The sequence below is a fragment of the Apus apus genome, chromosome 9, assembly GCF_020740795.1.
Source record: "Apus apus isolate bApuApu2 chromosome 9, bApuApu2.pri.cur, whole genome shotgun sequence".
NCBI classification, from domain to species: domain Eukaryota; kingdom Metazoa; phylum Chordata; class Aves; order Apodiformes; family Apodidae; genus Apus; species Apus apus.
In genome coordinates this window covers 6,992,754-7,017,750 of record NC_067290.1, presented here as the reverse complement: position 1 = coordinate 7,017,750, position 24,997 = coordinate 6,992,754, and the positions used below count along the sequence as shown (strand labels likewise).

Sequence of the window (24,997 nt, the reverse complement as noted above, 5' to 3'; positions counted from 1 at the left end):
GTCATAATTTTAAAAGACATATTGCCTGTACTTATGCATCTTGGGAGAAAAGATGTCTGTGGATGTAGAGTTGAATTTCCTGCAAAGAGGAAAAACCTACATTATTATAAAAGGTGGCATATATAATTGATTATGCAGTCTGTTCTGAACTCATGACTGAAGTGTAGTAGGAAGTAGGAGTGTGTGACGCTGGCATTACAGTTTTATCACAAGCCATTGTCACTGGAACTGTTGCATTTCTGTCTTGATATGTTGGAAAGAAAACAAGCTGGAGAAATCTGATTTAGGCAGTAATACTACTGGGAAGTGTGTAATCAGACTGAGGAAATGGCTATCAAAGGTTTCTTTGATAGGGAGGGCAGCAAGCACTGTAATACACCATCCACTTCTCGTAAAAGGTTGCAATGCTCTGTCCTCCTTGGCCAAAAGCCTCTGTCCAGGATTGTGCCTTGGAGTAGCTGTGAGCTGCAGTGGTTCCCTTCAAGCTCTGCTGGTGACCTCAGTTGTACTGCTCTATTAAAGTAGTGGACCTTGAGAAGTATCAATAATGTCCACTTTAGAGGTGGACAATTTCAAATTGAATTAGGGGTATAAGCAAGGCTTTGGGTCAGCCAGGTGAACGTTTCCCACTTTCTGCCCCTCGATTACCTGTTGCTGTGTATGTGTAACAGTACAGAGAGGCTGGCAGAGCTGGGTGAGGCACTGCAGGACTGAAGGGCCTTACAGGCTTATTAGTGTCTCACAGGCTTCTTTGCCTGACAGAATCATCTGTGCAGCTTTCCAACCTGACCAGGCTTTGGGACTGTGTGCAGAGCTGCACCTGAACCTGTAATCCCTGCTGGACTGAGCTGGTTTGGCACAGCCATACTGAGTGATTTGGTGTCTTCATAGTCTATCTGTAACACAGAACAACTGCCTGTGAAGAACCAAGTTAGTTTTCTTTCAATTTCTTTACAACTTTAAATGAAATTTAAAGCTGCTTCTAGAACTGAAAATCTGTTCTGTTCCTTTGCCACCTAAATTAATTATTTCTAAACATTTCTCAACTGAAAAATCTTACACTTGATTTGATGTGGCCATACAAGTAGTTGTGTGTTTGAATATGCTGCCTTGGTATTTGACAAAGATTTGAAGGGGCTGTGTTTGCTCAAGTTCCAGTCACTGTGAGTTGTATCTCAGTTACCCCTCTTAGAGGGCTAAGAATGAAGCCACAAGGTGGTACTGCTGTGGGTACTCCTGCATCTGGGGATTTTCATGTGGCATGTAAAGTAAATGAGAGACCAGTCTTTTAAGACCTGAGATCCGACTTTTGGGCTGGCACAATGATGTTATTTTTAACTAAAAATTTACACTTCATTTCTGTCAGTTCTCATTAGTGAACTGGAGGCCGAAAGAGTTGATTCTTCTGCAGATGGCTTAACTCTTTTTCAGTGTTCAGTATTGCTTTTTTTTTCTAACTGTCATAAATGTGAAAATTGTTTGGGTAGTGGAAATTGGGTGCAAGTTTTGTTTCCCACTTGCTGGGTCGAGGAATGAATCTGTCATCTGCTTTGATACAGTCAGATCTTTAACTTGGGAAACAAAGTGCAGTTTCTAAACCAGCAAGTCCTGAGCTATTCAGCAACAGAAGTGAGAGGAAACTTGAAGTTGTTTCCCAAGTGCAGAAAATCACGTTGATCTGTGCCAGCAAAGACCTGTGTATAAACTCTGTTTAAGCTTGCAAAGTTCCTCTAAATGACATCATTTTGGATGTGCCTGCTTTAGCAACTCGGCTGTCAAAGAGGGAATGACAAGCCACTGGAAGTGGTCACCTTTCCAGCTGATGTAGTGGTCCCAGAAGAGGAGCATCTATCCCTTGAGAGACAGACTTACAAAATGTTTGAAGCTTTGGAAAGCTCAAATACAAAGCATGTAGCCTTAAATGTAGTGCAGGATTACTGAGCTGAATAAATAACTGGAAAAGTTGTTCTGCATGCCCTAGTCTGGGTGGATGTTCATTGGTGGGTCTGATGGGATCCACTGGAGGTAATGGATCCTCATAAGACAAGTGAATAGAATTTTTGAGTCCCAAGTACAGAAAGTGCTATCCAAAATTGCAGAGAGCATATGATAGAGGCTGTCTTTGCTACTTCTTCCAGTAGCAGCAGAAATATCAACAAAGCATTCCCCTTATATAAGATGTAGAATTTTCATGGCTGGTATGAAGTTTTTTCCTCTTCTTTTGTGTTGTCTGAAGGTCTTCAGGCCTCAGTCTTTTGGCTACTGTTTTGAAGAAAAGTAACACTGCTGTCTCAACTACAGGATGGTGTGCATGTCTGACAAAGGCTTTATTTGCCTGTGGAGGCTAAATGCTGAACTATTGTGCAGATTTGCATAGAGTTCAAGGACTTTCATCTCGACAAAACACATTTTGCACAGCAGTTATCTTGGAAGGCAATAAAATTTGCATAAACAAAGGTGGCAAACTTTTCTTGCTACTTCTCCCTCTCCCCACCCCTTGCTTACCCCACACCCATCTATTGCTGATGTCATTGCTACAGCTAGAAAGATCTTTGTTGCTTTCAGATGCTGTCACCTGCATAACAAAGCAGTGATCAAGTTGTATAATTTCTGAGCCTTCAGAAGTGTTAACAGATGTGCCTGTTCTTGAAAGCCAAAGAAGGTGCTGTATGAGGAGAAAACGAAACTAGCTGTAGAAGCTGCAGAAGCTGAGAGAGACTAAATGTAGATGGTAGGATAAAAGCCTGAATTTCTTTTCATCCTAAAACTTCTTAAAACTGAAAAATGTTACTGGGGTGAAATATGTTATTATAACTCTTACTGATGCATTCATGCTCAGTGTTTGCTCAAGGGCAGAGTTGTGCTGAAAATCTCACATAGAAGAGGTGTGATTCCAGAAGTCGCTTCAAATTATATCAAGGCTTTTGTGAGCTTTAGGTTGCATGTTCAGAAATACTTATTCCCCAGGAGGCTGGTGCAGCATTGGAGCAGGTTGGCCAGGGAGCTGTGCAGTCTTTGCCTAGGGAGTTTTCCAGGTCAGCCCCAATCTAACATCACAGATAGCTCCCCTTGAAGGAGTAGGTTTGACAGGATGACCTTCTGAGAGAGCCCTTCCAACCACTGTTTCAGTGAGTCTGAAAAGGTGCTACCAACATATTTCTTCAGGATAATCTTGTAAGAATAAGCTTGCCTTGGAGTACCTGTTTCATTGGCACATTGAAATGGTTAATATGTTACTTCAGTCAGGTATAAAATAGTGGGGCAATTATGGTTTCACTCCACCAAGATGAAAGATCAAATGTTTTTTCATTATCACTGGCTGTACTGTAACCTGCAAATGACTCCTGAAATGAACTTCCATAGAATTCTGGCAGGGGTTTGCAGAGTTTAGGGTAGTTACAGGAGTTCTTTTATTTCAGAATAGTAGAGAAGCAACCCTGAGCACAGATAAACATATTGAAGATAAGGCTGCCACACAGGTCTTGACAGTGAATGTGTTTACCAGTGCAGAGTTTCACAAATAGTTTACCAATTAGAAATAGGGGAAAGAAAAATCGAGCATATTGTGGCATAAGCCACAGGATGGTGTTGATGTAATGTTCACCTTTTCTTTGCATTAGTCATGTTTTAAAATATTTGGAAAATGCTGTTGGTTGTTCTAATACAAGTAGGCTGAAGAGCTTTCTGTGAGCTTTCCAGCATAATATGCAACTAATTTAAGCTCGAGGTCAGAATTAATCATTTTTGTCTCTCTCCCCTTTTTTTAACCATCCCAAAACAGATACATTACTTGCAGGCAGAGCTGCAATACTTAATGTAAACAAAGTCCTGTCGATCAAAGCTGTCAGTCCATGTCCAAAATGTCTGCCCTACCACTTCAGCATGAAAAAAGAAATCCCAGCAGGAGGTCAAAGAATGAGAAGTATAATGGGAAGGCTTTTTGCCTGATAGCATGGGAAGAAGTAGTATTTGTGCCACGTTTTTGTTGTATTTCTGTGCTGCCCGTTCATGGGCACAACATACGTAAGGGAGGGGCCCTAAAGTTGTAGTCTGTATCCTTAAGTGGTCTTTAAGAAGCTGTTTTCCCTCTTACTGGGTAAGATGAAATAGGGAAAACTTACATGTACAAATCCCAACCAAAGCGATTTGATACTAAACTTGCAGAGAATGGTGGTGTTTTGATTGCTGCATGTTTTAAGATAACGATTTGCTCTCATTCTCTGAACTCTCAGACACACAGCTTGAATGTGTATTATATGCCAGGTACTGTCAGAAATGTGTGCAAGTGCATTTATAGTACATGTGTATATTGCAGTGGAAAGAACTGAACTCTAATTACTGGTAAGATATGCTGGTTGTAAAGAATAAAGATACTTTTTATCTCCAGTTTTACCATATTGTTTAAAGGGCCTTTCTTCTAAGAAAACATTGCTTATTTGAAAATGGAAAACTTTCACAACAGACGTTGATCCTTACTGCAGCATGCAAGGAGGAGGAAAGCCTTCACACCAAAATGCTAATAATGTTCCCTTTGTCAGTGCCTTTGTGTTGCATATTAAGTGGATCTTTGCCTATCAGTCCAAGTTCTGCAGCTTTGTAGGCTTTAGCAGACCTTTCCATAAGACAGTCACCTTTGGGCTGTGTGGTGGACTATGCTTTTTTTTTTTTTTTTTCAGCTGGGGAAAAATGCTGTTTATTCTTTGTAAAGTATCAGCCCTAAATGTGGTGGGACCACTGTGTTAAACTAAAGCTTGTGTGTCTGTTGGAGGTGCACTGATAATGCACCATTTCTGCATTGTTAAAATGGTGCAAACCAGAAGAGCCAGTGCTGTGCCCGCTTGGTGTGTGAGCAATAGCTACTCTTCAAATGCCTAATGATTACATGATTGAGTTTTTATATTGTGGTTTGATAAATAGAATGCCTGTGTTGTATTCCAGTCTCTTCAACCTCTCCAGAAAAAAAAAGAAAAAAGAATTGAAATCTAATTTGCTAGGAAAGACAAGTTCCTTTTCAACAGGAAAAACAAACCAAATCTTTCCTATCTTGACCTGTGCATTTTTATAGCCCTTTAGAAAACATGATGACAAGGTCAATGGTCCTGTATGTGGTTTTAAATTATTTGTAAGTTGCTGAAGGCTTCTAGTTTTTTATTTTTATGTTAAAACTGCTTATTTTTATTTATACTCTCCAAGTCCGTTCAGTGGGTAGATGTCATTGCAGTGAGCTTCTGGGCATTGTGCCAAGTCTTCAGTGTTGTCAGGATGCTTGATAAAGTACAAAGAAAAATGCTTTTCTGTTTCCTTGTAAAATTTTACAAGTAGCATTATAGCCTCAGAAGTAAGACCACCACCCTTATTGAAATAAGAGCAGAACTAGATGCAAACAAGACTGACTCTCACTTTCTCTGTCAGTACAGCTAGTTAGAATGTACAGTTCACTTTAACATTTACAAACTGGAAACCCCACAAATTGATTAATAAAGTCTGAGCCAGAGATGTAGGCTTTTGGCAGCCAAAGGTGTCTCCGTTTAGTATGGTAAAATTGTATAGCAGCATAACCGTGAAGTGAAGATAAGCCTTTTCTGAAATACTAAAACTAAACAAAAATGGTTTGGAACTAGAGAAGCTCACCATTATCACTGCTTCTCTTAAAATTGATCCTGTCCTATAGTTATAATGATATGTTTGGCAGAGCCTTGTTCCTATGCACTACAGTGTGTTGTTTCTACAAATGTTCTCATCTGTTTTAAAACAATCACTTTGTGTATTTTTAAAAGTTGTTTTTTTAATTACAACTTGACATTAATTTGATTAAAAGGGAGTAAGAGATAGGAACACATGGGCAAGGAGACTAGGCATTATTTTTTGCCATAGAATATACTACGGTCAAGCTGATTATTCATTTCGCAGGTCGATTTCTCTGTAAACTTGATTTCTCCTTATTGAAAAAAAAAACCAAAACCAGATACTTGCTTGCAAATCTGACTTGAGGTGGAGGGATTGCCACATGCCTCCTTGTACTTCTATTTCTTTTAGTGTTGCTACATAGGTTGCACTACAGAGAACAAAGCAGTGCAGCTGCAGTATTTCTATCCTGTGTTTTAGGGAAGGTGCTTGTACATTAATCATGGTTTGATAAGAATTGAAAGGAACTGTGTGCATGCTTTGGAGTACTCATTGGGCAAGATGATTTGCTATTGTAAGTCACAGACTTTTTACATGAGAGATGAAAACAGCCAGAACTGTCTGCTCAGAGAATAGGTGGGATTTAAGCCTCTGATAGTATAATGACATAAAACCAAAAGTGATTGTTTTTCCTGAAGGAAAAGGAAATGTAGAAGAAAGGAATATAAACTTGATGTGTTTGATGTTCTGGTGTAATTGCAGCTTTTTCTAATTTCCTCTTGTTTCTTTCTAAGTTTGTGCTGAAGCTTTCAACCCAGATGAAGAGGAAGAAGACACAGAACAAAGGGTAAGGATGAGTGAATTGCACTGTGCATGATTGTCTCTGCAGTCTGACAGGCAGGTATCTGGATGTCACCTTTTCTTTACCACCTGTGCCCCGTGTTCTGGGGGCTGTGTGGTGAGTGACCTGATGTTGACAAAGTGACGTTGCTCTGAAATCTAGGGCCCCTTTGTGTCATGTACGTTTTTGGCCACAATAGTTTTAATGTAATTATACTTCAAAGGACTCAAAAGCTGTGCTTAAGTCTCACATCTTTAAAATTTTGGATATTTTCCTGAATTATTTTCAAGGCTTTTTGAGGCAATTCCTAAAGCTGTGGTGAGGAATTAGTTAAGCTTTGCCACAGCTGTTTCTTCATGGGTGCTTAAAATTCCTCACATGCTTTTTTACTGCCTTTCTTGTCAAAGCAGTTCTGCCTGGGTAGGAGAAATACTTTGTTGAAATATTTTGAGACTCTGGGCCACCTTTTGTTCTATTGTTTTTGTAAGGTGGGAATTCCCAGGAATTGCAAGTCCAGATACTATAATTGCATTCCTCTAGAGATGCTTTCTGTGAGCAAATCCTGTAGCCTGGCTGGTGAGGGTCAATATTTTCTCTCTGGACTTCTGTTGTTCCATTCCCAGATTCCATCTCAAGGATGCTTTCACTTCTGCAATGAAAATCTAAATCTAATTTAATTTCTCTTTAAAAAGAAGATACTTCATAAATAAGATGCTATAAAAAGAAAAAAAAGAACAAGTGCATCTCATCATCCAAATATTTGTAAACCTGTATACATTTATTCTATCAAAACTCTTAGTTTTGCTGACAGCTGATTCAGTTTTTCTTTTAAAACAAGAATCTAAGACATGCTCAACTTTGGACAATGATTTTTTTTAGAAATACCTACTAAGGTAGCTGTTTTAAAAAAAAATTCTTGCTATTCCAGAAATAGAGTTAATGTGGCAAATGTGAGGTAATCAATATCTATGTTTTCATAATTAGCCCCCAACAAGCACATACATGAACGTTTTTATGACACAAGTGAGTGTTGGCTCCTTTAACCTGATGGGATGTTTATAACTGGAAAGAAGCAATGAAGAAAAAAAAGTTTCTAACAAAACAGCTTTTACATAAGTAATTTTGTTGGATAAAAAAAAATACACTGCTTGGACAACTTCTGTTATTACATAGGCTGACGTATCAGTATGTATCAGAAATCTTATGGACTACCTGTGTGCCAACAAAATATATTTGGACTAATATAGCCAGAGTTTGGAAAGGAAACTGTTAACTTGTTCATCTGTTCTAAATGCTCAAGCCTTGACTTTATCTGTGGCTGGGTTAGAAAGGAAGGGAACAGCACAGGAATCCTCTTCTTTCTTGTCTGTTGTTTTGCATGTGTTCAATCTCAGCCCCATGTATTTATGTTGGTTTCATTCTGTCTTGTTTTGTATGTTTGCATATATTGTTTATAAATACTGTTTATGCCAACAACAAAAAGGATCTGTATACTTTGACACTCTTAAATTGTGTTCTGCTTTTTTCACTCTGAAGTGCAAGTTCAGGCTGTAATCATATTTCTTTGTTTCATGACAGTTTCATTTTACTTTGTCTTAAAGGTAGTTCATCCAAAAACTGATGAACAGCGATGCAGACTGCAGGAAGCATGTAAAGATATCCTGCTCTTCAAAAACCTAGATCAGGTAATACAATTTTAAGGAAATGTTAAATGAAGTTGGTGATTTGTAGGTACAGGTAATAGCTTGGTCAGATACTTGTTTGTCTTGTGCTAGTTCTTTAATTATTAATAATATGCAGGCTGGATTGGAATGTGTGTTTGGATATCAGCAATCAATGAACAAGGTAAACACGTCAAATTGTCAGTTTTCTGTAACTGTCAGATCCTCCTCCCTGCAAATTCAATTTTTTGTGTGTTAAAAGTTGGGGTTTTTTAATGTGTAGGTGTTTTTTTTGGTTGCTTGATTTGTTTTGGTTTTGTTATTTTGCTCATCTTTCAGTAATTGCTGTTGGTTACCATTGCACTTGGTTTCCTTTTCCCTAGTAAACAGTTAATTTTATGAGCAATTTAAAAAGAAAATTACTTACACAATTGTGATATTGAACACAATGCACATGTGCATGATTTCACATTCCTGCACCTTCTTGAAGTAATTGTTGAAAGCTTTTCAGTGCAGCAGACTTGAGGAAAGCTTCCTTAAAACTGTCCTTGTCAAGACTGACCTTTCACTGTTCTGGGATTCCTGTTTTCATTAAGCTTATTTACTTAAGACATTTTAAAGGTTCCTTTTGCAAATAACCACATTATGTACAGTAAAAAATGTAAGATATTTAAGAACATCCAGCAGCTCAGGGGGCATATACAAAATGTGATCACCATGAGATTGAGCATCTCCAGTGATAAACCTGATTTGTTTCAATATTAAGTGCTGGGGGCATAGAAAAGTTTTCTCCTGATAAAAGCTTTGTCTTATGTATCATGTAGGCTCCACAGTGTCTTACAAATGCATTTGTAGAATCCTAATTACAATTGAATTTTGTACTGGGTGAGATCAATGGCTGTTATCCTTAAAGCAAGGACCCTGAGCGTGCTCAGTATCCATATTTAAACCAACAGGGGGTTTTTACACTTCAGAAATCTGACTAAGCTTGTCCTTTTATTGACAGAAGAACTCAGTGTTTTATTTACTTAAAATAAGTCTTTGCCTGTTTATCCCCCAAATGAACCATTATTCAGTTATAGTATTTTTAAAAAGCTTTTTAAAATCTGTGTTGCTTGTTTTTTGACACCTGTTACTGAAATGCATGCTGTGAAGTGTGTGGTTAAAATAAATGGCTTTTATGCAGTGATTGTTTGTTTAGTTTAAATATCAGAAGAGTTTTAAAAGACAAAGCAGGAATCCAGTGAAAAGATAAGCAGTATTTCCAATATAGTGGTGCCTACAGATGCTGCAATAATTATTGCCAACTTAAGGAGTGCAGTAAATATTTCAATTGTATCTAGCTGCATAAAGACTGGTTTGCATGTTCAAGCAGTATATTTTTAGAAACTAAGCTGCCATCTACATCTTCAACTTCGAACATCTGATCATTGAAAATGCAATGGAAGTCTATTGTTAATGGACTTGGGAATCACAAAGGTGGTAAAGCAGCTCAGCACGGAGGCAAAGCATGTCTATGGCATCATGTCTCTTGGCTTTCACAGCTGCCCTGGCTCTACTGCCTACAAAAAAAGTTCAGTCATGGCTTGTCAGAGAAACCTGAGTTTGCTGTGCAGAGCAGCAATATCCCATCTTCTGTATGTGCTCCCCTTCTGTACCTGTCTGATCTTGTCTTGTGTTGGAATTACAGGTTCTCTTAGGACATAGACTATGTAAGGGAAGTGTGTTTGGATAGTTTGTTCAGTCCAGTCGTGGTCATGACTGGGGCTCCTGGATGATGACAGTACAGATAAGTTACTAATAAATCAGGGTGTGTTTTCTATACATACATATAATGAAACACACGTGCTGTTGACATAATCAAGATGTATCCATTGCAGTGAAGCTGTGTCAGATGATACCAAGGGAGAGCTTGCAGTACATGTGTGCTTTGGTGCTGAAATGGTATGTGTAAGTTAATAGCTCTTCTGTAATGGAGGTGTCTGTCTGTCTGCATTATTGACTTCTATATGAATAATCTGGAAGGAAGTGAGGTAGTTACTAGTGGAAATCTACATTTAATATCAAGGTCACTTATATTTGCATACAGTAAAATAATGCAATGCATGTTGCACTTTACTATCCAGATCAAGTCAGATGAACTTGCTCACCCTTTTTTTATAGGAGCAGCTGTCTCAGGTCCTTGATGCCATGTTTGAGAAGAAGGTGAAACCTCAGGAACATGTGATTGACCAAGGAGATGATGGAGACAACTTCTATGTCATTGAGCGGTATGCAGCTGTGCCTTTGAAATGCAGAGTTTGTTTCTATCTGTTTTCTTAGAAATGGCAGGGAATGCTTTTACTGCAGGACAGTTTCTGAAGAAAACTTACTTTTTTGCAGTCGTTATCCCTTACTTTGATTTTTCCATTTTCACCTTTAGGGTCCTATTGACTTTTGGACCATTTGCCCAGGGACAATCAAATTTGAGGTGGACATTTCAAACCTGCTGGGTTTAACACATTCTGTGTGACTGCATAAAAACTCAAATACCACTTTATCTGAGGGAGGGGCCACAGCCTGAGCTTATCTATGAAACTTTGTTCAGTTGAGCTTCTGTGCCCAGCAGCATGTGCATAACTTAAAATCAGCAGTATTACATGCTGTCTCTAGACCAAGATGTGCTTTTTCTGAAAAAGCAAAGGGGAAAAGCAGAAAAATAAACCACAGGCTAAGAAGGGAAGGAACAGGAGATTATTTTGAGGAAGGAGAATACAGGAAATAAAACTTCATGGTGGTGGCTACCGTAGATCAGGTTGGACTTTGTCCAGTTCCTTTTTATCACTGACATTAGAAAGAATTGTGGTTACTTTTGTTTTTATTTGTCGTGTAATTTGTCTTTGCAGAGTTTATGTTGCCATTTTGTGATTTCTTGCATCACGTAAATTCACATGATAATTTTGTATATCATAAATATTGTGCAACAGGCATATAATAGATGTGTGTGTGCATGCACATTTTGAGCATCTTTGGCACTTTTGGAAGAAATTCTGGCTATAGTATTTCCCCTTGCCTGCAAGGACAAATTCAGAGGACTTTGGCTCCTTCAACGCACCAGTATCCCATGTCTTGTTACTCTAAGATAAGTCATTAATGCCTAAATATCCCTGAGGATTAATTTCTTCCTGTCTGAATGAACACTGATGTGGATATAACTCTTCGGCATCTTGTCTGCATAGAAAAACAGACTTTCTGATGCAGTCCTTTTTTCCCCCAAAGTCTTCTTGTTCTACTTCCTCGCCAGATAACTTCTGAGTGTCTTTCACCATGCACAGAGGGACAGCAGGCAGGATAGATGTAACTTGAGGATGCAGCAGCTCTTTAAAGCTGGGCTGGAGGTGTTGCATGGCTAAACATCAGTATGTATCACTGCTGAGGAGGCACCTGATGAGTCTCTGCTGATTGAGCAGTCATCAGTCTGGAGGGGCAGCTCTTGCCTCTGCCTCTTGGAACAGGCTGATCCACAATCTTGCTGAGGTGTCCTCTTCTGCTATTTTTTGCCTTGAGGTTTTATATTTTTTCATGTCAGTATTTTTCTTTTGAGTCCTTGAGCTCTTAATGATTACCATCTCAGCAATTACACTTCAGTCTGTGTTTTTATTCTTCTTATCTTGCAGGGCTTTAGCTCTCAGACTAAGTTCAGTTCAGCAACAGTTTTCTCAGCAAAGCTGAGCCAAGGTCACTCAGTGCTGCCTCACCAATTTAGTCCTTGGGCCACAGACAGCTAAATGCTTGGCTGAAGGTTATGTGGCTATAGTTATTTGGAAATAAATGGCACTACTAAATGACTTCCAGGCTGAAGGATGGGAAGAAGTTGCATTTCTCTTAAGTTGCTCACAAATGGCTCTTCTAGATCAAAAAACCTCTGAAGATTGTTGCTTCTGGTGCCTCTCAGAGAATCATTAAACAGATACTGGACGTTACAAGCATTAATGAAACATTCCATCAACACTAATCCTGATTTAGTTTAGCATGTTAGCATGCTGTTGGTTTTCTGCTCTGTTTCCTAGGTGTGAGTGTAGAGTAGTAGAGTGTAAAAAGCGTCTTGTAAGGATGTTACGCAGTCTTCACATGTCTCCTCTAGCTTTCTGGATGACAGAGAGACTACATTTCTTGGATCTTCTGACATATCTGAATCTGACCCATTGATCCAGCATCCAGAATTTTTTCTCTGGGTCTGAAAGGCTTTAATACAGTAGATGCTTAAGTCCTTGTGCAAAGCTTCCTCAACTTATGTTTTAATGGTTTGTTTGATGCATGTAATGTTTACTTTGTGGAATCTCCTACAATTTTTTTTTAAATGCAGGAGTGTTCAGAGATAACTAACAAACCCAGGGCTGTCCATCAGCAATTCTGAAAGACCATCTGCTCTTAATACTGGGCAGGTCTCACCAAGGAATGTTCCCATACTTGTTTACCATGAGGAGTTTCACCTACTGCCATTTCTGTTGATTTTTTTTTTTTTACATGCCTAATGGTGTTTTTGGAGATAACACCATTCCTTCTGACAAAGACCTGAAATTCTGGGGAAAACTATATGCATGTTCAGCTGCTGAAAGCCAGGAGGGTGTTCCCTACCTGCTTTTCTTCAAAGATGATATATTTTGCATAGTCTCTTATGCCAGTGGCAAATTCCTGAATGATCTCTGGTGCCATAGCTGGGAATTAATCAGGCCTCTAGTCAAACTGTATTTTTTAAATTATTTTTTTTAAAGTCCCAAGCATAAGACAGTTCTGAAGGTGTTACAGACACTTGTTTGACTTTTACAGGGCTACTTTCTGTGCACAGCCTGTTCGTCTGCAGTTGCTGTGGTACAGTTTGATCCAGATTTGTGTCTTGAGGTTTGAGTTGCTGGACTTGTACCTGCATCTTCGTCAGAGGATCCTTTTGATTCTCAGTAAACTCTGGGTTACTGTTCCTTTTACTGCATCACAATGTAGGAAGTGTGCCCCTTGCAGGACAGGGTGAGGAGGCCTTTCCAATTTAAACAGGTTACAGCTCCCTGTGAACAAAGTACAAGCAGGCTTTTGGTATTTCAACACTTCCTTTTTGATCTGTTCAGATCCTGGCTAGATGTCAAGAGTTGTAGAGAGTTTTCCTGTTTCTAGAAGTGACCTGTTACAACAACAAGATGAAAACGCATTAAAAACCTTTTGTCTTGGCCACTTTAATTTGAAACCAGTGTGACTAGAGTGGAACCCATAATGTTCTGCATAACTGCTGGAGTGAGTTACCCGTGCTTGCTTAGCTTGTGCTTGTGAAGTCGGGCTTGGGAATAAACGTCTTGGTCATAAGTGATCTGTGAGACAAATACCAGGTGAGAAATATTTGCCCCTGGAGATAGCTGTGTTACAGTGTGTGTAAGGATGTGGCATGTATAAAATTCATGAACTAGTTTTAAATTTTCCAGCTTGAGGATCATTATGTGCTGCTCATACTAAGCCTGGTCAGTTAGCGCTGCAAAACTTGGTATCTTGGGTATGTGAAGAAAGGCCCTTTCTGTGACCTTTGTGCTTCTGCAGCAGCCCTGCTGTCCATGCAAGAGCTGGTTAATTTGAATCTACAGCATGGGCATATGCAGAAACAAGCTCTGATTGCAGATTGGGATTATGATGCAGAAATACCCTGATGTTGGAATTGAGACAAAACCATAAGAGCAGGTGAGCACTTGGATCAAGTTTATCCCAAAGGTGCTGCAGCAGTGCTGCCCCTGAGAAAACAGGGAGGAGAGGCTGGAGGTGGATCCAAGTCACTGCAAAGAGGCCCCACAGGATAACAAGCGTGCTGTGAAGACAAACTGTCAAAGACTATGAAACTACCTATAACCCTGGCCAGAGCATTTTACAAGAGCAATGTTGAAATACTCTGTAGAGGAAACCAGGCAGATCCCGCTCAGATTGATCAGGAGTGAATGCTTCATTAAGGGGGAATTACTGTGGAAATAGTGTAGATAGAAGCAGCTTAGTATCAGACAACTGGAAAGCTCAAATAAGCATGTTCCATCTCGCCCAACAATAAGAGGACTATTTGTATTACAGCAAAAAGGTGTTTTTATGATCTGGACTGGAATGGTGTCTCAAAAATGTCTATCCCATTGTTTTCCAGGGGTTCGTATGATATTGTCGTAGCAAAAGACAACGTGTCGCGCTGTGTGGGCCACTATGATAATCATGGCAGTTTTGGGGAACTGGCATTGATGTACAACACTCCTCGAGCTGCCACCATTGTTGCCACAACAGAAGGAGCCCTTTGGGGACTGGTAAGGAAAGGAAGTTGCTCTCAGCTGTATAATATTTAAAACACTAACTCACCGTGTCTGGTGCTTCTCTTGGTATGAGTCCTTGTGCTAATAGCTATTTTATCATGATCTGTTGGCTCACCTCCTGGCATAAGAGATCCATTGTGCAAATCTTTTTGGCCACGTTTCTAGAACCATTTGTCTGTAGAAACTATATTGCTAGTTTTATCTGTCTGTTTATTATTTTTCATTTGCTGTAATTGTGGTTTTTGTTGGGGGAAGAAAATCCTGGTTTTGTTTTCATTCTGCAGAGGACAGTGGAGGCATGAATGCATGTATTTTATGGGGCAGGGGTAACAGTATCTAAACGATGGTCTTTATTTTCATCTTACCTTCCTATCCCTTTGTTGTAAGGGGAATAGGAAGGTCTTTGAGGATGCCAGTAATTTAACCTGCTCTAGGGGATCCTGCTCTAGCAGTGGGGTTGGCCTAGATGATCTCCAGAGGTCCCTTCCAACCCCTATCGTTCTGTGATTCTGTGTGGATTTGAAGAGCTAGGAAAGCTGCCCAAAGCTTTGTTTTCCTTCAAAATAAACTGTCATGATGTTTCTGGTCTCTCAAGTGTTACCCTGGAAGAGGTTCTCAGGTCAGCATGACCTATGAGATACCAAGCTAAATGATGGTGTTGCTTGGTCTCTAGTGCAGCAGCATTGAACGTGAAGCTGTTGACATTAGTTTCCTCTTTTAGTTCTTTTATCCACACTTTTTGGGTGGGTTATTTCCACAGTCTTCGCTTACTCATCTGTGAGGGCTCACATAATAAGTGGATTGTCTGATCAATGAGGCCTTTGAAGCCAGAAGTGGTTTTCTGTGTGCTGGACTCCTCGGCAACTGTCGCTGGGGGTTGACCATGTGGTGTGACCTTGATTACAGGACTGATAAGCTGCTACACAGGGCGTGCTTAGTGCAATCTCAGTGCTTGCTGGGAGATGTGACTTCGCTTTTCTTTGTTAGCTGAGAGAAAAGATTTTGGTAAATCAACCAGGGAGTAATGTCAGAATCTAATTTCTTGAACAAGGCAGAAGAAAGCAGCTACCTACAAATGGAGCTTGTTCCTAGAAGGAAGAAAATGAGATGATTATTCTTTTTTTTATAGTTTGCCTTTGAAAAGAACTGCACTCATTGGGTTAATTTTTGGTTTATTTTTTTCTGTAGTTACAATCAATTAGCAAGGTGTAGTTGAAGGGGAACCTCTCCCTGCTTATCTGTCCCATGGATGTTTTGCATTTTTCTGCCTAAAACTTCTGGTTATTTCTCTATACTATTTTGTGCCTGCCATGATGTGAACATGAAGGCTCAGGCACAAAGCAGTTATCACACATGGAAATGTCCTCAGCCTTTTCTACTGACTGTGCCTGGGGAAAACTGCCTGCTCATGCACACTTCCCTCACTGCTCTGCCTTTTTTGTTCAAATGCTGCTGCTTCTCCTCCCTTACTGATGCTCTCACATAAATGAATTACGGATTTGTTATGCTTTCAGAATTCACCTTACCATTTCTGCACCTTTCTGCTTCTCCAAATGTGTATTTGCAGAGACTGATACCACTGAAAAAATATATTTTAAAAAAGAAAAAACAGTCCCTCATGCTTTATAGCCCTGTGTTCTCCTTTGGCTCACAGGAACATCATTCTTTTCTTCATCGTTCATCTCCACCTTTTATATTACACTAGTGTCACCTGTATCAACCACTGCTTGAAGTTATAAGTATTTGCTGCCTGCATTCCATAAAACTGTTCTCTTACTTGAAAATAGCTCTTCCCCTCAGAATGTCTCTGCTGAGGTAGCAGTTGTTTTCTGAAAATGAGATCCTGAGGAAGGGCTCTCAATGGATGTTTCTGCTAATTGTGGGATATGTCAACTTAGAAGATTATGAAATTGTTTGGTACCATTTTCCTCACCAAACTTCTGCTCCTTTCCTCTTTTTTTTTTTTTTTTTTTTTTTTTTTTTTTTTTTTTTTAATTTTTACACTTAAAGGCTCATGTTGTGTAAAGGGAAACTCTGCAATTCTCACAACGTTCAGAATTTAGAGCTGATCCTACCGGCAACTTTGGGCATCATTGTCAGGCAAACCCAGAACCACCCGGTGGGCAAGCGCCCTTCCGCTTAGCCCGGACGTGCTGTTGTGTTCCACCTCTCTTGTGCCCATTCTCCTCCATGTTTGCCAGTAGCTGTTCCCTGCCTTTTCTGCAGGGAAATAAGGTCCAGATCTCTGGCAAGACCCCCCCCAACCTGTCTCTCGCCGCAGGGCAGCGGGACGAGCCTGCCTGGGCTCGGGCACTCAGTGCCGCCCCGTGGCCAGTGCTGCTGCTGCTGCTTGGGAAGAGCTCAGAGCAGGAAGGGCAGCAGGGCTGATGGGAATCTCGCCCAACGTTTGGTCTTCAAAAGCAAAATAAACAAATTTTTTTTTTTCCCATCGGGAAGGTGCTTATGGTACATGTGGGCAGCTGGCAGTTCGGAAGCAGTGATTGCAAAACGCTGCTGCTCAGATCCTGGAAGGTGGAGGGAGTGGATCAGGCCTGTTGCTCTGTGATACTCTGTTCCTGATCTATCTGAGACCAGTAGAAACCTCCAACTTACTTTTGCAATCTGTGGCTCAAGTAGAAACGAATCCAACTGAGACTTAATCCTCCAGTTGCCTTAACAAATAAGTTGTAAAATCTTATTTCCAATGGCTTTGGCAAGAAGAGCGTAATTTCTTCATCATACGTGGAAGCATGACAGGTATATTAACAAACAGCCAAGCAAAACCCAAAAGCACAACCCCGAAAAACAGTAGGAGACGGACTAAAACTGGAATTTTTAAATGCTTCTCTGAGAAGGGCCAGGTCTTACAGCTTCCTGTTTTTCAATTTGTTATTCCAACAAGAACTCTCACAAGAGCTGTTGTGATCACCGTTGTGATGAATATGGTGCCATTTTAACAGTTGACTTTTCAAAGCCAGCTTTTGTTGCAAATACTAGTTCATGTTTTAAAAGGAGTATTTTAGTGAAGATGAATAATGTATTTCTCTGCTGTTTCTTGCAGGATCGAGTGACGTTCAGAAGGATTATATTGAAGAACAACGCAAAGAAGAGGAAGACGTATGAATTATTTATTGAGTCCGTGCCCCTTCTTAAATTCTTGGAGGTAAAGCCTCTCAGAGACATCTCCATCAAATTATTACATTAGCATTAGCTCTGCAGTCAAGTGTTCCTACTGTATCAGAAATCTGTCATTTTTGCTTAGAACAAAAGTTTAAGAGCTGCTTTGGTATCATGTTTACTGTACAACTTAATTTGCATTGTTGAAGTTGTACATGTTTGTATTTTTCATATCCTTTGTACACAGTAAGCAATTGCTAATTATTTATCTGAGCCTGTTTAAAGATTTTTTAAAAAATCTCAAAACACCACATAAGAAAAACCATCTCTAAATATGTTGGAAAACAGGTATTAACATGAAAATTGGAACTCAGGGCTTTGCTTCCCTTGGAGGGTATGAAATTAAAGTAATGATATTTGGCTTTTATCAACCATGAATGATTTTAAATTTGATACAAAGATGTGAGCCAGAGTAGGTCTTGTTTTAACCTTAACCAATATTCAGAAGATGACTATGAATAGGCTAAAGGGAAGCACTGCTACCTGGGAACAAAATGGCCAGGAAAGGCAGGCAGATGTCATGGTCATGTGTATGGTCTATGACTTTAGGAGCAATATATAAATTGTCACTTCTAAGCTATAGATTCAGCCTATATCTTCAGAGGGGTTTTGGAGCCATACCAAACTGCTTTGAAATTAGTATATGTCTGTCTTTGCCTTACATTATAAATTGGTTATTCTTTGTTTTTTCGTTATAAGAATATTTATCAGAATTAATCTTTAGTATTTAAGGAGAGCTTTGAGAGAAGATGATAAAATGGCATAGTATTTTATTAGGTGTGAACAGCAACATCTAATTTTGGATGTATGTTGGTACCTGTGGAAGGGGTAAATTGTGCAGCACCTCCCTCAGTGCCTGGCTCAATTGGTTCCATCAACGTGACTTTTTTTGAGTGCAAAAATGAATCATAAATATTTAAAGATCTAGAAAAATAACTCATTAGCACTGGATGGCTTTTTGTATGACACACTGCAGTTGAATCATGCGTGGATCAGAGTTAAGTTTCTTAGGCATGGGCTGGATTGAGGTGCATTTCTGGAATGAACAGATTACAACTGAATCATCTTTTGAGATATGTATTTTTAATTGTAAGATTTTCTTCCTTAATGTTTTTTACACTGCTCTGAAGTAATAAAGTTATTTTGTGATGTTCTGGATGGGCAGTGGAAAACACTGGAGATAAATTTATCTCTTCTTTCTCCCTTCCAATTTATGGAGGCTCAGACATGTTTCACTGCATGTCACATTAATGCCTTTTGCCCTTGTTTGCATTTTGTTGCAGTGCCTACTCACAATTTAGACCTGGTGTCCTTTTCATATCCCCTTCCTCTCTCCACTCTAGGAAAGAGTTCTGAATCACAAAACCCCCCACATATTCAAATATATGGCAATTAAAATATTCTGAAAATGTCTTGCTGCTGTTCCTCATTGAAGTTTGTTCTTAGCAAGTTTATTACATTTTTCTGAGTGTTTTCATCAAATTTCAACTGAATCTTAGATCAAGTTGGTTGTGTTTTGTTTTTTTTTCTTTGCTCTAAGCCAGCCACATCAGTTATTTGTTAACTTTGAGGTTAAGAAAAGCACCCGGATGGGACACTAGGCAATTTTCTTTCCCTATTGCTGATGGCAGCCTTGGAAGCTGTGGTGCAGTACGACAGTGTTGTTGTAGGGGCTGTATTTTTCAGTACCCAGATGCTGTGTGTTTGTGTGTCTAGTAAATGCCTCTTCATTTCAGGGCTACAAAGTTTACCCAAGGTATGTTACAAGAGATAATTATGTTTAATTTTTCTCTTCATTCCAGGCATCAGAGCGGATGAAGATAGTGGATGTCATAGGGGAGAAAGTGTATCAAGATGGGGAACGCATCATTTCTCAGGTACTTAAAGTCTAAATTTCTCTTTATTATTCCTCTTTTCTCTGCTCCTTTTTTCCTGTGTAGAACTGACATAGAATCCTATTACTTGGACCTACATGGCATCATTTACTCTTTTAATGCTTGAATTGTATTCAACCACTTCTTGAATGTTTGGGGAACAACCAATATATCTTTGACTACAAACTTACTTTATGACTTTAGCTTCTGCATTTTTCTTCGCTCATCTGTTTGTTTTTTATAAATGGTTTTTGCAAGGTTACAAGAGGTGTGTGCCTTGATAAGCTGAAAGTAAATGTCTTTGTATGTAATTTTCCATGAAAGCCCCCACTTTGACTTTTCATAGGCACCTGTGATCAGATTAAGCAGGGCTGCACAAGCATCTAGTAAAGGCATCTCTAATTCCTATGTCTGCCTGAACAAGAAAACCAAACAGTTCAACAGGAGTATGGTTTGGGTGAAACTACATGAAGTCATTTGGAATATTTCACTAGTTAGATCCAACTTAGTTAACTATTGAAAAAAACCTGGTAGGATTTATGAAAACCACTGTTTTTCCTGATGCTCTTAAGAAGAGTATTTCAGTGGTGGAGCAGTCTAGTGTCAATTGACAGTCTTTGGTTCTTGGAATGTATTTTGTCAAGGCCAGAGTGGTGCAACATGAAGCTGGACAAACTCAAGCTGAAGCTGTGGAATTTTTTTTTGGCTGTGACATAAATCACTTTTTGGAATGCTTTTACTGATGAAACACTGGAATTTTGCGCCAAGCGTAGCTCAACGTTGCTCTGTTTGTTGCAGAAGTGCTTGAGTTCAAGTTAATGCAAGAAAGCTTTCAGCTTACCTGAAATGTGAGGCTTTTGATCACAACTGTTGTCTTGTGTTGTAAACAAAATATCACTCCTTGATAATGTCTTCAAGAATTTTAATTACTTTGAATGTCAAATAACTCTGAATGCAGGAAACCTTAGTTTGCTGATAACTGCTAAATTTCTTTTCTCCAGATTTACCCTCAGTCTTGCAAGTTGAAAATCTTTTTGCTTAAGACCCTGAGAAAATTGAAGTCTCAGCAAGATTAAAGCTTATAAATCAGTCCCAAAACTGAGAGCCCATGCCATCAGTGATCCAATTATGCAGTTGGTTTTAATCTTTTGTGGTAACTGAATTAAGGACAAGGATGCAAATACCCTTAAAAGCAGGATTAATAGTGTGCCAAGGTCTGGGTGATGGTAATTGACAGCTAAAGATAGTGACATTTTATGTTTGCAAAAGCTGTGATGGCGTTTACATGACATCGACACTATGAACCCCTTTTCTCTCATGGATAATTTTACATTTTAGTTATCTTTCTGGAATTTGACCCTTCAGTTAAGGCAGAATAAAGCTTTTTTAGTGCCTGCTGGTGTTACGAGGATGTCCCCACTCAGTTCCTTTTCATTCTTTAAAAATAATAAAAGTAGTCTTTCAGCACTTAACTCTTAGAAGTGTGCTGAGTGTGTCAGTGAATGAAAAGCTTTGTGCTGGGTGTTTTACAACCATCCCCAGGAAGCTTAGCTAAGGGCCTGTTTTTTTCTGTAACTCCGTGTTTAAATCTTGCATCATCTTTTCACAGCCCCTGTTTCAGACTCAAGTAATGATCATCATTCTCCATCCTTCCCATCACATTCTGAGTCTCCTTGCCCACTTGACTTAATGTCAGATTTATCTCCCTCCTCGCATTGTTTCTTAGGGTTTTTTTTGCTGAGCTGCTCCATTCACTTACCAGTTCCTTATCCAGCTCTGTCTCTGTGAAGCCTTTAGTCCCTTTGCTTCTGATTCATAGCAGGAGGCATGTGTTGGCCCTCCACTCCTGAATAGCAGTCCTATATCAAGCCCACAGGGTTGGGATGGAGAGGGAAAGTCCTCTCTGTCACAGCTAAAATTAAAAAAAATAATTAAGTCCTGGTGAAGCTCTCCAGGGCAGATGCAACCTACAGTCTATTGAAGGTCAACAGATGTGCAGCCTGATGTGGTTTGGATAGATGTGAGAGACGTTCTAGAAACTCTCACAGAACGATTGAGGTTGGAAGGGACCTTTGGAGACCATCTTGTCCAACCCCCCTCCTCAAGCAGGGCCACCTAGAGCCAGTTGCCTAGACTGTCTTTTCCAAACAGCTTTTCAATATCCCAAAGGACTTAAGAACCTCTCTGGGCAACCTATTCCAGTGGCTGGTTACCCCCACGGTAACCGACTTTTTCACAGAAACAGCAGAATTTGACTAAACCATTTGTTTTAATTTCACACTCAGTTACTGAAGAACAACTTGTGATTCCTTTCTAGAACTTGATGTATATCATCAATCTCCTTTGCTTTTTCCTTTCCACCTGCCCTGTCACTGGATGGTGTGTAGCAATAGTTCCTTCTCTATTTAACCAGTCCCTGTTTAATGTTAAGAATTGGAGTGAGTGTCAACTCTAGCAGATTTCTGCACAAGTGAAAGCTTTAATACCATTTACACATACTTTTACAGTAAACAAAATAATAATTTGTTTTGCCTTTTCCTCTTTACAGGGTGACAAAGCTGATTGTTTTTATATTGTAGAATCTGGAGAAGTAAGAATCTTGATGAAAAGCAAGGTCAGTTCAGATTGGGTCATCAGGCTTTAGGTCAATCCCTGATTGGATCAATTAATGCAAGTGGTGTGGAAAAGCCTACCCTGAGTTCTTTAAAGATATTATTTTATGATGTTTATCATTGTCACTTGTGATATATAGGGACTTAAAACTGACCTGTTCTGAAGTGGCCACAAGTCACTTGAGTAAAGTTGGAAAGTCTTTTGCTTATATCTGCTCCTCCGCAAACTGACTCGATATTCTCCCCCTGGCCTTAAGGGTGGAAATTAGACTTTTCTTCTAGGATTATAGAAAACGACAACTTACAAAACCTGGTGTCTGTTATTTCTAGTGACCTACTAGACATTGGCATTTGAGCAGATCTCTGTGCAGTCTGAAGCAGCCTTAGGGGACAACATGCTGTGCATAATAAAACCTGTGTTACGCTAATGTAATAGCAGTTTCCAAAGCTGGAACAGTAAATATCTGCCAATTCCAGAACTTTTGGGCTGGCATACACCTTTCTTACCAAAATTCTAATTGAATAGGCTGTCAATGTGTTCTGCCAGTACAGAGCATGAATTGGGTCTTGCTAGTTTAAAAGTCCTGACCTAATAAGCTGTTGCATATCTGTAAGATAACTGGAATTAACTGTAGGCTTGTACAAAAACAGATCTGTTTGCAAATAATGAAAATGTACTGTTCAACAGACTATGACAGGTAAAGAAACTAACCAAGAAGTGGAAATTACCCGGTGTTGCAGAGGGCAATATTTTGGAGAGCTTGCACTTGTTACCAACAAACCCAGAGCAGCCTCTGCTTACGCTGTTGGGGAGGTCAAATGTTTAGGTAAGCATGTTTCTTGCTACCCTTTTCTGGTCTTTGCTTATTTTGTGAACCATGCCTCAGCCAGCAGCTGTTCAAAACCTTTTGGTAACTGGCGATGGGAGACGAGGAGCTGGGAGCACAGGCTGGAGCAGATCTCCATGCTGAAGCTGGAGAAGCACTGCTGTCTCCTTCCAGCAGGTTCTGTTTTCTTCTGCTTGTGTGCCCTTTGAATGGGTAAGTAGCATCAGCTTCTGGTCTGTGGTTTGTTTGCCACACACAGCTTTCAGGTCTTCTGCCAATGTCAGTGGGGAGTGTATTTGGCTTCTGTGTTTGTCCTTGAGGTCAGGTGTATGTTTCATTCATCTTTGTTTCTCCAGATAACAGTACAGAGGGAAATCAGAAATCTGATTTCTGTTTTCTGTGGTTTCTATTGAAGCCTCAAACCCAAATGGGTTGGACCAGAGGTCTGTGTTCTGAGTTAAAAAAATAGATTGGTGCATGGTGTCCTTTTTGAAAAACAATCTTGTTTTCACTTCTGTTCCTTTGCAGTCATGGATGTGCAAGCGTTTGAGAGGTTGCTTGGGCCCTGCATGGACATTATGAAGAGGAATATAACACATTATGAGGAGCAGCTGGTGGCAATATTTGGCTCTAGCATGGACCTGAAGGATCCAGGGAATTAGGCACAGGGTACCTCAATGCCTTCTTAGTTCAAGACACAGAAAAGCCTCCTATCAGCAACACAACTCACCAGGAAAACGGACACTACGGAATAGTTACTGCTGCTGTCTTCTTGGGCATTTTATAAACCACAAACAAGTCTCAGCACAGATGGATTGCTCAGTCTCTGCCTCCACTTTGTTGCTGATACTTCATTATTAGACCTAGATTAAAGATTCTAACCCTGTGTTCACTTACTTGGCTCAGAATGGCATCTGTCCAACAGTTCAAGTGCCTGATATGAAACCCAAAGTGTGTGAGATGTAGAAGCCTCCTTCCTTCCGGTGTCACTGTTGGAATAAATTTTCAGACCAGATTCTGTAGTGGGAGGTTGCCTGTTCTGCAGAGGCAACCTGTGGAATATGAGCCTTTTACAGGTTCATTAATGTCCTCTGATGCTTTCCTTACACAAAGTCAAACTTGTTTTTAATTGTAGCATCTGGGTTTGAAGTATCGGTGAAGCCAATTAAAATGTGGCACTGAAGTTTTCTTCCACCTGCTGAAAGCAGCAGGTACTATAGCTATTTAAACCAAGTAAACCCAGCTGGGGAACACAGAATCATAAAAACATAGAATGTAGGGGTTGGAAGGGACCTCTGGAGATCATAGAGTCCAACCCCCCTGCCAGAGCACGACCATCTAGAGCAGGCCACACAGAAACGCATCCAGGCGGGTTTTGAAAGGCTCCAGAGAAGGAGACTCCACAACCTCTCTGGGCAGCCTGTGCCAACGTGGGAGAGTCTGCTGAGCAACAAAATGCAGGAAAAAAAAAAAAAAGCATTCTTCTCTTTGAAGTGTTTTCTGAGCAGCAAAGAAAATTGTTTTACTCTGTGCTGCCCAAAAAAGTGCAGTGGTTCAGATCAAATGGCCTGAAGGTGTCATTATTGTCATCTCTCCAAATTTCCTCCTTGTTCCTGACACCCAGTACATTTTATTGTGGTGAGATCACAATATATGACCTTCTTTTGCTTCCAGCGATTCTTTCTACTGCTAGATTTCCCAGGGCACTGTTATTGAATGGGTCAGTTTTAAATCTTTTTAAGGAGGTGAATGTTTTGTTATTTAAATGAAGACTACTTCTGTACTTGTTTACAGGAGCTCCCCCCCCCCAGTCCTAACATTTCACAGTATTTTAACTTCATTAGACACTTGGAGGCTTCCAAATACCACGTTGATTTGCTGAACTTTTTGGGGAAAAAAAAAAAAGTTGGCAACATTTGACTTTGTAAAGCAAATGACTTTGTAAAGCAAATGTCTTTGCTACTCTGCAGTTGGTGTGTTTGAGGAGTCATTTTGGTTTAGATGATAACTGAGCTAATGCTTATGTAAAAAACCTGTTAAATTTACAGCACTGATTAGATAGATTCTATTTCTAC

General features: G+C 39.8%; 1 protein-coding gene across 1 annotated transcript in view; it reads left to right on the top strand.

Annotated features, from left to right (window-relative positions):
- Positions 1 to 23,818, top strand: part of PRKAR2A (protein kinase cAMP-dependent type II regulatory subunit alpha) — a 58,128-nt gene extending 34,310 nt beyond the window's left edge. The window contains exons 3-11 of the mRNA XM_051627492.1: positions 6,420 to 6,472; positions 8,068 to 8,151; positions 10,291 to 10,397; positions 14,273 to 14,426; positions 17,494 to 17,595; positions 19,412 to 19,486; positions 22,032 to 22,097; positions 22,784 to 22,922; positions 23,451 to 23,818. Of these exons, the coding sequence (XP_051483452.1) occupies positions 6,420 to 6,472; positions 8,068 to 8,151; positions 10,291 to 10,397; positions 14,273 to 14,426; positions 17,494 to 17,595; positions 19,412 to 19,486; positions 22,032 to 22,097; positions 22,784 to 22,922; positions 23,451 to 23,584 (914 nt within the window). The 3' untranslated portion in view covers positions 23,585 to 23,818. The remainder of the gene's footprint in view (positions 1 to 6,419; positions 6,473 to 8,067; positions 8,152 to 10,290; positions 10,398 to 14,272; positions 14,427 to 17,493; positions 17,596 to 19,411; positions 19,487 to 22,031; positions 22,098 to 22,783; positions 22,923 to 23,450) is intronic.
- The last annotated feature ends 1,179 nt before the right edge of the window (positions 23,819 to 24,997 follow it).